Below are 12,631 nucleotides of genomic sequence, written 5' to 3' on the forward strand. Positions count from 1 at the left end.
TCGCCATGGAAACCTCTGCTTCAGTCCTGGCGGCTCTTCGCCAAGGGGATTGGATGGTGTCTCTGGATCTCCAGGACGCCTATTTTCACGTCCCGATCCATCCTTCGTCGAAGAAGTACCTCCGTTTCATGACGGGGGGAAGGATCTTCCAATTCAGAGCCTTGTGCTTCGGCCTGTCGACGGCGCCTCAGGTTTTCACGAACCTTTTGAAAAATGTGGCGAGATGGCTTCATCTGAAAGGAATCAGTATATCTCTATACCTAGACGACTGGCTTATCAGAGCAAAGTCAGAGGAACAGTGTTTGGAGGCCCTGACTGTGACACTAAACCTAATAAAGACTTTAGGATTACTCGTGAACCTCGAGAAGTCCCAACTGATCCCCAGCCAGAACTTGGTCTATCTGGGGATTCGGATGGATTCTCGGGGTTTTCGAGTATTTCCTTCTCAAGAGAGACTAGCGAGAGGTTTAGAAAAAGTCTCTCTCTTCCTAAGGAAGGAACGGACTTCGGCGAGGGAATGGTTGAGCCTGTTAGACGACCCTTTCCTCGCTCGAGCAGTTCTTTCATCTAGGAAGACTTCATCTCCGTCCTCTTCAGTTCTTCCTCAGAAGTTCGTGGAACATGAAGACAGGACTCCTCTCGGACTTCTTTCCCATTCCAGATCTGATAAAACGACATCTAGAATGGTGGTTACTCCCACTGAGGGAAAACAAAGGTACTTCCCTGGAAATACAGAGCCCAAACCTTGTATTGTTTTCCGACGCGTCGGAAAAAGGTTGGGGAGCAGCTTTGGGAAAGAGAGAAGTGTCAGGCACTTGGAATGCTCTTCAAGTGTCCTGGCACATAAACTGCAAAGAACTGCTAGCTGTACACCTAGCTCTAAAGAGCTTCGAACCGTTAGTATGCAACAAAATAGTACAAGTGAATGCGGACAATACAACCGCTCTGGCATACATTCGGAAGCAAGGAGGTACTCACTCGTATGCCCTTTACGAACTCACAAGAGAACTGCTGTTGTGGACTTCCCAAAGGAACATCTCTCTCTTGACGAGGTTCGTTCAGGGAGTAAGGAACGTACGAGCGGACAGGCTGAGCAGGAGGAACCAGGTCCTTCATACCGAGTGGACCCTCCACTCAGAAGTTTGCCTCAAGCTCTGGTCTCTTTGGGGAACTCCTCATGTCGACCTCTTTGCCACGTTCCTCTCGAGGAGACTGGAAGTCTTCTGTTCAGTAGTAGAAGATCCCAGAGCTCTAGCAGTAGACGCCTTCCTACTAGATTGGTCTCAGGTAGACGTTTACGCATTTCCCCCATTCAAGATTCTAGGACAAGTACTCAGGAAGTTTGTGACTTCAAAGGGGACAAGAATGACCCTGATAGCCCCCTTTTGGCCAGCTCAAGAATGGTTTCCAGAGGTACTGGAGTGGATAGTAGACTTCCCCAGATCCCTTCCACAAAGGAGGGATCTTCTCAGACAGCCACACTTCGAGAGGTTTCATCAAAACCTCCCCGCTCTCGCTCTGACTGCCTTTCGACTATCGAAAGACTTGTCAGAGCGAGAGGCTTTTCTAGTAAAGCAGCAAGCTCGATCGCTAGAGCCCGGAGAACTTCCACTATCCGGGTTTACCAATCCAAGTGGGAAGTTTTTAGAAGGTGGTGTAAGTCAAAGAAGTTGTCCTCCTCCAGTACCTCTGTAACAGAAATAGCTGATTTTCTGTTATTTCTAAGGGAAGAATCGCAGCTCTCCGTAGCCACGATAAAGGGCTATAGAAGTATGCCGTATTTAGGAATAGAGGCCTAGATTTGGGAAACAATAAGGATCTGCATGATCTGATTAGGTCGTTTGAGACCAAGAAGTCTAGAATGACTTCTCCCCCTAACTGGAATCTAGACGTAGTGCTGAAGTTCTTGGCTTCAGAGAGATTTGAACCCCAACATTTGGCCTCGTTTCGTGATATAACGAGAAAATGTTTATTCCTTTTGTCTCTGGCAACGGCAAAAAGGGTTAGCGAACTGCACGCCCTTAGTGACAAAGTCGGGTTCAATTTAGATTCAGCCATCTGTTCCTTCAAGGAATTATTCTTAGCGAAGAATGAAAATCCTTCGAACCCCTGGCCGAGAAACTTCGAAGTAAAAGGATTATCGGGTCTCGTCGGCAGGGAACCGGAGAGGTCTCTTTGCCCAGTAAGGGCATTAAAGTTTTACTTAAAGAAAAAGGAACAGTTGGGAGGTTCTAGATAAGGCCTCTGGTGCTCAGTGAAGGATCCATCAAGACCTATGTCTAAGAATGCCTTAGCCTTTTTTGTCAGGAACGTAATTATGGACGCTCATAAGGCTTGCACGGATGATTCTTTAAAAACTCCTGAGAGTAAGAGCTCATGAAGTGAGAGCAGTGGCGACGTCTCTCTCTTTTCAGAGAAATATGTCGCTGAAGAATATCTTGGAAGCGACATATTGGAGATGTAATTCTGTGTTTGCGGCTCACTATTTGAAGGACGTGCGTGTGACCTATGAAAAATGTTTTTCATTAGGTCCTTTTGTGTCTGCGGGCACAATCCTGGGTACAGGAGCTTACAACAATCCTTAAAATTTTTTTTTTACTACTTAAGTCTTATAGATATGTTCTAGACTTTCTGCTGAACAAGTGCAGTTGCCGCACAAGCGGCCAGTCACTTCAGTTCAGTAAGGAACTCTTGTGATATCTTGTAATAGATAAATTTTTTTTTGAAATTATTGTGTGCTTGTGCATTGTGTTTTGAGTTACGGTTGTTGCGAAGAGTTGGGGATAACTCTGAGCAATTTTTAATACTAACATGGTGGTTAGGATCAGGTGGTCGGGATTGGTTGTGTGCTCCTTAATAAGGTGTGTTGTCATGTAAGTGGATCAGCACCCATTGACAAAGTCCTTTCAGGCTCTGCCGAGTAAGTGGATAAGACCCCTTCGGCAGACCCACAAGAATTCTTGGCCATAGATCACATATCTCGCTAAAGTTTCTTGAGGTGATGCAGACTACGGGGAAAACACCCACGAAGTCTACCACCTATCAGGTAGGAACCAAGGTTTTTAATTTATACCTACAACAGATGTTGTTTACCTGTCTATTCCAGTAGTAGCTGTCTCTTACCCTCCACCGAAGGGTGCCAATCAGCTATGTATATATCTGACAGGTAAGTTGATTGTATGAAAATGATATTGTTATAATACAATAAAGTTTCATACATACTTACCTGGCAGATATATACGATTAGGGCCCACCCAGCCTCCCCGCATGGAGACAGGTGGAAGAGAAAATATATGAGTAGAAAACGGGAATGGTTCCTAGTCCTGCCGCCCAGGGCAGGCCGGTAGATCACCTGACCTACCTGTAGCGAGTGGCGCGAAATTTGAATTTCTGTCGGGGACGACGGAGTCTTAGCTATGTATATATCTGCCAGGTAAGTATGTATGAAACTTTATTGTATTATAACAATATCATTTTGACATTTGAGTATCATAAAACACTAACAAACATATGTTGTATACATTGTTTTACACTTTTAGTCTGATCCATACAGTTCATCAAGGAGACAGCCATCCCAGACCTTCAGTTGACATTTTTAGTAGTACCAATTTTTACATTATATATCTTTAAATACATACATATGCAGAATTTACACCCAAAAACAATCGGCAACAAGCTAAATGGTCTCTAATAAATTAGACCACTGTAGCTTGTTACCGGTTGTTTAAAGTCAAAACAACCAGATTCGCCCCTGTCTGTTGGGCGAACGGCAGAGCTCTCCCCTCCAACACCAATCCATTCCTCTCTTTGTTGCTGTCCAGTACATACTGACCCCGACAGCTCTTCATTGTATATTGGATGACAATCTTACTTTTAGTTATTTGTAAATTTGTCTTCATTTTTATGGAAGATTTCCCCAGTCATAGCAATGCAGCTTAATCAGCTTCAATGAACACTAGATGCTGCACTTCTTTATTTTGACGTTCATACCGTATGTTCTAATTGTAAGGGGGTATGACAGGTTCAAAGTTACTGCAATCAGTGTAGGGATGGGTCAGGAATATGTGACTTTCATTAAATCAGTACCCATTAGGAATAATAGCAAGTGTAGGGCTGCAGAAGTGCAAGTTACTCTAGGCACTTTGTTTTTGCACAAAAGTGTTTTATGTGCAAGAACTTACAGTGTTACCAGACCTTGCAATGTTACCAGATCAGTGGGAGAATGTATGTAGATGATTCTGTTAGACCTGTCGCATCATCTGAAAATGAGGTAGGCCAAACAATGACGTCAGGTGTATCTTTTAATGGTTTGAGCTCTATCCTTGATAACTATAGAGAATTTGCAGATAGTCAAATCAGTAATTTAGCTGATGTTAGGGATTTCCCTAATCGTGTTTGATCCAGCTCTCCTGGTCCTGTTTTGGTACGCCTGTGAGCGATCCTGTCGTAAAACAGTCGCCAGTGCATTCATAATTAATTTCATTACCACACCCTTCCACAGGTAGTGTTAATGTTCTGACTGGAGTGCAAAGATGGACCATGGTTACTAGAGTCTCCCTTTCCCCTGATATTCAGCTTGATGTGGATCTTGAAGGCGATTGAGAAGATCTGTGTAGATTTTTCTTTTCCATTGGGTTAAAGTCAGAGTCTGGCTCATTTGTCACATGCTTGATGGTAGGAGGGATTATCCACCTAGATCAATTGTTTTTCATTCTGACTTGGGGGATAGTTTGATTTCCAGTCAGGGTAATAACCTTATGTTGGGACTATAGTTTTGGGAAAGTTGAAGAGAGTGAATCACATATATAGGCATTGGGTTTTCGCCTAATGTGAAGAATAGGTAGTTTTGCTATTCGTAGCGTGCTCTGGCCAGCGCATGGTGATAACATCTGGTATCGGCAGCAGTTCATTTTTTGCAGGTTATTTACTTGACTTCGGTATCCAAACTGAAAGTCGAATACCTTCAGCTTCATAGTTCGCATTTACAGTGAAATCGCAATTAATTGTTTGGTAGATCTAGCTAATAACTCCAGGTTGGGTATTTCTTTCGAAATTACAGTTTCCTATAATATTTGGGTTGCTTATTATGAATTTACCATTATTTTGGGGGGATTGACTGTAATTAACCCCCAGGGGTATAGTACTAAACACAGCGAAACACATTTGACGCACCAATCCCAAATGGCTGTCGTATTCTCGGAAAGTTCCTTGCAGTTCGTCACTATCTGTGAGGAGTTATTGCCAAGAATTACCAATCATTTAACTACTCTGCCGAGTGTCGGACGATACGTAAACATTGGTTCATCGAACCGATGTTTAAGTTTGTTGAATGACCTGATATTATTTGATATACCATTTCAGTAGCGATCTCACAATATTTTGAATAGCTCATCTTTACAATGAACAATGTAAAATTTTACTGAGTTTAAAGACTGGTAATGTAATAATGTTAAACATTGCATTAGCTACCTTCCTTGTATGCACTTGCTTAAAGAAGGAATGGCTTGGTGTTGGAGGGAGCTCCGTTGCTCCCCCAACAGACGGGTGAATCTGGTTGTTTTGACTTTAAATAACCGGTAACAAGCTACAGTGGTCTATGTAATTTCTTTGAGACCATTTGGCTTGTTGCCTATTGTTTTTGGGTGTAAATTCCGCATATAAGGCAGCCCCCGGGTTACGATGGGGGTTCCGTTCTTGAGACGCGTTGTAAGTCGAAAATCGTCATAAGCTGGAACATCATCAAAAATCCCAAGAAAACCTTACTTTTAATGCTTTGGGTTCATTAAAAACTATGTAAACTGCATTCTTATTGCACTTATCATAAAAAACCTTCAAATATTGATTATTTTTCATTTTTGGAGTAAAATTTCTTCTGCCAGATCAGCGTTGTAGGCATGGTAACCCTGGAACATGTGCCGTAAACCTGGAAATAATTTCTGATAAAGATAATTGAAAAGTGTCGTAACCTCGGAATGTTGTAAGCCGAACCCGTCGTAAGCCGGGACTGCCTGTATATGTAAAGGCAGTCCCCAGCTTATGACGGGTTCGGCTTACGACGTTCCAAGGTTACAACGCTTTTCAATTAGTATATTCATCAGAAATTATTTCCAGGTTTATGCTGCTTGCGGCGCCGATCTGACAGAAGAAATATGACTCCAAAAATGCAAAATAATCAATATTTGAGGAGTTTTTTCGATGGAAAATACAATACAAATGCAGTTTACATAAATGCACTCAAAGCATTAAAAGTAAGGTTTTCTTGGGATTTTTTATGATTTTCTGGCTTACGACGATTTTCGGCTTATGACGAGTCTCAAAAAATGGAACGCTCGTTGTAAGCCGGGGACTGCCTGTATTTAAGGATATGTAACTGACTTATTTTTGTAAAATAGGAATTAGTGGTTGATCTTCTATTTGACTATATTTTAGTATTTAATTCACAAAATGCAATTTCCCACTTGCTATTTTGCGATGACGTGCAGTTTTTTGGTTTTTATATAATTTTAGATACTATGTAACATTACAGAACTTTTTGTTCATCTTTTGATAGGGTCTCATGGTGCAGGCGATCCAAGTGAGACTGAGACACCAATTGTTGCTTGGGGTGCAGGAGTTGCTCATCCTAAGGATCCCTCTGAATTTAAGGAAAAAATGATGTATGATTCACGTGTCGAGAAGTGGGGTTTGACACATGTCAGAAGACATGATTTACACCAAGCTGATCTGGCTCCTCTCATGTCATCCATCTTAGGTATTCCTATACCTGTCAATAACATGGTATGCCAATGATATAAATTCTAGTCATTTGCTACTTTTTGTTTAGTTAAAAGTGGTAATTTAAAATGTTCTACTTTTTGAATATTAGTTATATTGCTGATTTTAATAACTTGTCCAGGTCTTTATGGAAGGTTTCCTATATTTAATAGAGCATCTGATCATTTTGATATTAAAAAGTTAGGTGTAGAATTTTTATGAATTTTGACTCATCGCATCTGTTTTAATAGTTATCTCTTAAAATATAAATTGTGCTTTGTGAATGAAGGTTGAAAAATATTTTTTCTTATTTTGATATAGAATTCATCCACTGTTTCCTTTAGGACACCTTACATGTAGCTAAGGTCTCATATAGTTCTAGTTAGAACTAAGATGATAATCACCTTCATTATTTAAACAAAATTTACATTAATGATAGTGTTTATGTTTGTTTCTGTCTCTTAGCTTGACCCTTGGTTTGCCACTGTGGGTCTTTTTGTCTCCTAAATAGAAGCTTCCAGTGTCTGGGGTATAAGAAAACACTGGATGTAGGCACATACAAGTGATGGGGTTGTGATAGAATGAAATAATGGTTTTGCAATTGAGCCTTGGGTATTAAGTAATTTTTAAATTTAGAACGCTAACATATTTTTATACAGTTTATGGATGTCTTCAGAACTGTGGAGATGTAATGGCCTGCAAGGAATAAGTTACACATATGGATCATAGTCTTTTTTTTTTTCTTCTTTTTTTTGTGTGTATTGGGTTTAATATAAAGTGCCACTCAGAAGTTTCAAATTCCATGGTTTCTCTGGAAGCATAGGAAGTTTTAAAGAATTATGCTTACGGAATATTTTAGTCAGGCATAATCTATGCATGTGATCATTGAAGTTATTGACACACAATGCTAGGAATGGCTATATCAGCCTGTAGATTAGATTTTGGAGGTGGATGAAATGTAACTCTTATTTATTAAGTTAATAATAACTGATAATTTAACAAGATAACTTGATTAGATGAGAAAACATGAATGTAATATATGAACTATCTTTTTTGGAGCTCTGTGGATTAAAATCCTAAATATGTCAAATTTACATAATCTTTATTACCCTTACTCTTATTTAATCATCATGAGATATGGGAGTAAAATTATTTTCCAGAATATTTGTGGTATCTATATACTTCATGGTTGGTTTGTATTCCAGGGTATATTGCATATGGAGTATCTTGAATCCTCAGAGCTATACAAGGCTGATGCTTTATTTGCAAATGCCCGTCAAATGCTTGCGCAGTACCAGCAGAAGAGAGCTCAGAAAGAGCAGGAAATTTTGCCAATGTTTTATTGGCCCTATACCATTCTTTCGCCCGACAAAGAACTGGAGTTGCTAAAGCAGATAAGAAACAACATAAGAAGTTCTAATTTCAAAGAGGCAGTGAGTACTGATTTTTGTATTTTGAGTTTATGGCATGATAAAGTTTACACTAAGACTGTCATGTCTTTCAGTTTACAATATAAATAGTTTTGTGTTGCTATCATCAGTGTAATTTATTATGTGGTGTGTGTTTATTGTATGCTGTGGGCTTTGGATATAAAGGGATTATGACAAATTTAGTGTTACATTACTTTTATCAAACGTTGAATAAGTAGTAGTTCTCTAATGCTACTTCAATTTGAAAGATCCAGTAACAAGAAAAGACTCATGTATGCCCAACTTGAGTTCCACTGGACTGGACAAAGAAAGAAGGCTTAACTCCAATTATTCTGCTCCCTGGGGTTACAATTGCTGTTTTTCCCAGTATTGCAGTGTGGCAAATTCTTTAATTTGTTATTTACATATATTTGTGTATTCCTTGCTTCACTCTGTATTGGAACTGGTTTTGATTGCATTTATTTATAATCTATTTGCTTCTCTATTTGCTCTACGCACCACTACCTTGTTGATGTGAGCACTTACTTTTCTAATTTTTAAGTGGTCATGCATAATGGGTCTTTTTGCCATATAAGATCCTTCAAACTGGTGTGACTGGAGCTGTTAATTAATGTTGATTTATGGTATTTTGGATTGCCTGCTATTGGTTTTGAGGAAATTGATATAGTATAAAAACTGTGTTTTTTATATTGCTATATCTTTACAGAATAATGGAAGGTGCCATTACAATACTTAAGGGTGTCCATGTTTTATTTTCAGAATGATGAGAGTTTGCATTTAATATCCATGACCCAGCAAGGAATGGACTACTATCAGAACTATGATCGTTTTGCTTTGTCAATTCACATTGCCTTAGGATTTTTAGGATGGATTTTTTTAATGATATGTCATCTTTTAAGGGTAAGTATAAAGTGCTGTAGATAAAAGTTGCATATCATTGCAATACATTTTACAGCTTATTCAGTGAAAATATTTCATGCTGTTTGACTTGACCTTATTGAAACTTTATCTAATACCTTGCTCAACTGTTTATTATCGTCTACTTTTAATTTACACAGCTAGTATGCAAACTGGAATATAGGTGCATGAAAAATACTTTTAATAATTCTAAAGGGAATTTCATAGCACAAAACTTAATTTACTATGCACCGAGTATTACATGTAATATCAGCTTAATGAAGTGAATTTTTACGTTTACTGTGTAGTATCCTGATGCTGCTTGAGGCTTCCTCAAGTGACATGGCCTGGGTGTTCACAACAGTAATGTTTTGTCATTTCTCTTGTGGATATTGTTTAGTTGCATGTATCATCTGTAGTTTTATCAATTAAAATGCTTCCATAGAAGCAGTTCAGTGACAAGGGAAGTCCCCCAAGGCCTATGAAATTATATAAAGTGCCATCTCTCAAGAGGAAAGCAAAAATCTAGCATTTTATTAGCTTTGGCTTAATCTCTTCCCTTGTGACTAATTAGTTTCTTTTTCAGCCAGGAAAATACTTGTTCATTACCATAAAATCTCCCTACTTATTTTTATTTTCTTGATTTATTCAAATTGTTTGTCCTTCCTATCCCATTAGCAAATGTTTAATGTGCATTTTGTACGTAGATGGGAGAGTGTCTTGTGCATGTACTTATAAGAAAGAGCTTCATTTGTTAAATATGCATAGTGTAGGCTGAAATAGATTCTTATCTTTTTCTGTCTCATTACCCTCCACAATTAAGATGAATGATAAAAACTATTAGTACTGATTATTATAAGGGCCAAATGAGTTCAGATGAAACTTCATCAGGTTTCTGACAGGAAAGCTCTAGATATATCAATGAAGTTTCAAGACAAAAAGAAGTTCTTCTATTGCCTACCATTCACAGTGCAAAATGATGGAAGCTGACAGATGCTGAAATATCATAAAGAAAACCAAAGCTGTTATAAACTAAAAAAGCAGAATGTTTTTTTCATGAATAAGAAATACTGTAAATCTGTAGTGTTAATCATAAAATAATGCTACAGCTTCATAATGTTGCATTACTATAAAGAGTCTTACAATTTTGCAGTTGATTCAGGGATGTAAAATATGTAATTTTTTGAAGTTTAATATGGACATCCAGAGTATGTACTGATACATTTTAATGGAAAACTATGCAGTGCATAGTACTATCCTATATAGGACATCTAAAAGAGCTGCTTACTTTTTTTTATTAGATTTGTAAAGAAAATCTGCAAGCAGATGTTGGTTCTTCAGATGTAGATGATCCTTCTGACGTGTCAGAGGGTGCCTCATGAAGGCTATAAAAGAAAAAACCAAGACCACATTTTTTTGTCATTAATTTGTCTTATTCTCCTCTGTGTTTAATTCTCTTTTTCAGGGCACTATTATACATAATTTTCAGGAACTTATAAATTTTGCATAAAAGAAAATGTTAGGCTGTCTTATTGTTTCTTCAATGATGACTGTATCAGTACTGTATGTTAACATTTTTGTAATAATTTGTTCCTTACTTGAAACAATATAACAATTGTATTTACAAAAAATTTTGTATTGAAATAAGTACAGTATTATGTAATTAGTCTAGACATTATTAGTAATGCTTAACTAGCGTATGTAGTAGGATAGTATGGATAAGTTATATACTAGTACATATGTTGTGCATTAATATGAAATATTTGTTAAATTCTAGGATCATAGTGCTGTATTAAGAATGGCTGGTGGTACTATTGAGGGCCGAAGAGTGTCTAGATCATCTGTGTTGCTTGCCCTCATTCTGTTAGTTTGGGGCATAACAAACATCACCAAATTGCTAGGTAATATTGATTTCTTAATTTCTATAGTTAGTGGATTGAATTATTGTTTGTGGATTAATTTATTTTATCTATTAATCTGATAACTCAGGGACCCTTGGGTATCAGATTGCCCATTCTGATTAATCGTCCTTATTATTTGCAACTTTGAGTTTTCTTTAAGGCATTCCCCAGTTATTGGTGATATGGTTTTATGGCGTTTGTTTAGTGCTAAAAATTGCCAAAAATCAGTGATTTCCAGTTATTGTAGCTTATAGTAGAGTATTGGTGCTGATACATACCTAAAAGAGGAGCCATTAACCAGTTATTAGCACCAAAATCTGGTTATTGGCGCTGATAAGTGCCGATTTTTGGTTATTAGCAATTTTTGCTTATCGTTAAGCCGTCGGAATGGAACCTCCTCTGGTAACCAGGGACTGGCTGTATTACAATGTTACTAATAGTATGATGTACTTGGCATGAGCTTACAAATGTTATATTGTGGCATGAATGCAAAGTGAGCTTGAAATCTTGTGAAAAAACTGTTATATGTGTGTGAGGTGTGGAATCAGTATTGATTTTACCTCCTCTGTGTTACTGGTCAGGCACCTGTTATGTATTGTAGAGCATTTGATTTTTTGTTAGACATTTTTGTTAGAGAAATTGTGAGGCAAAATGTACTATTAGTTTGCAGGCTAAAATTCATACAGCTAAGATATATACAGTACGTATCTGGATCTAAGCTACCTTTATATTCACCTTCAGAAGTAGGGAATATAACTATTAATAAACATTACCTTAATATAATTTATCTAGCCCTAAATCCCCAAAAACCGCACCAAAATTTACCACATTGGCAACCCTGTTACCTCCCATTCTGTCTGCCAGTTGGCAACACTGTCGTTGACAGATACGAAAACCTTCCCTCAAATCAGTTGTTAACGAGCGCCCGTGTTGTTTACATCACGGCCGCTCTTTATAAATTTCCTTAAACATTTTTGTGCCTTTAAAGCTTTCATTATTTGTTAAATGAAACTTTATATGAATTACCACTCACGCATTACATCACGAAATAGTGAATTAACTTTGATTTCTGTTGTGGTTCTTATCTTAAATTACGAACTTTTGCGCGACCCGGAACTACTGACCTGTCCAATTCTACAATGGATTACCAAGAAATTACGATGCTTCCTTCTGCCAGCAACATCAGGAACTGCCCGGTTTGTGGGACAAGGATGAGTAGCAGGGAGTATGAACCCCATGACATTTGTAGTTCTTGTCGTGGACAGGTTTGTGACTTGACTTCTCGTTGTGACGTATGTAAGCCCTGGTCTGACGAGGATATGACTGCTTATATGAAACGCCAAACAATCTTGCAGCGTAAAAGATCGGTTAAGGAGAAAAAGAAATCGATTGCTAAAACTGTATCTAACGAATTCTTTGACTTGGGCGCTCATGATTCTGGCTCTTCGGTTTCGGTATCGTACGACTCCGATTCCGAATTAATTGATGCTTTGCCCCCTGTACAACCGGTAATTAGTGAAGTTAGTTCTGATGTAGATTCGAAGATTTTGGCAATGGAAACTACCTGGAAACAGAAACAGAGTCTAGATAGAGATATTTCTGCTAAGTTTAACAATCTGTCAGAGAATTTTCAAGAAGCCTTTACTAGAA

The 12,631-nt window shown here is 38.2% G+C and overlaps 1 protein-coding gene across 1 annotated transcript in view; it reads left to right on the forward strand.

Annotated features, from left to right (window-relative positions):
• LOC135204211 (GPI ethanolamine phosphate transferase 1-like) overlaps nucleotides 1–12,631 on the forward strand; it is a 75,155-nt gene that overhangs the window by 22,595 nt on the left and 39,929 nt on the right. Inside the window, 4 exon segments of the mRNA XM_064234315.1 lie at nucleotides 6,551–6,777; nucleotides 7,959–8,186; nucleotides 8,943–9,083; nucleotides 10,858–10,981. Of these exon segments, the coding sequence (XP_064090385.1) occupies nucleotides 6,551–6,777; nucleotides 7,959–8,186; nucleotides 8,943–9,083; nucleotides 10,858–10,981 (720 nt within the window).

The sequence above is a fragment of the Macrobrachium nipponense genome, chromosome 44 (genome assembly GCF_015104395.2).
Source record: "Macrobrachium nipponense isolate FS-2020 chromosome 44, ASM1510439v2, whole genome shotgun sequence".
Classification (NCBI taxonomy): Eukaryota; Metazoa; Arthropoda; class Malacostraca; order Decapoda; family Palaemonidae; genus Macrobrachium; species Macrobrachium nipponense.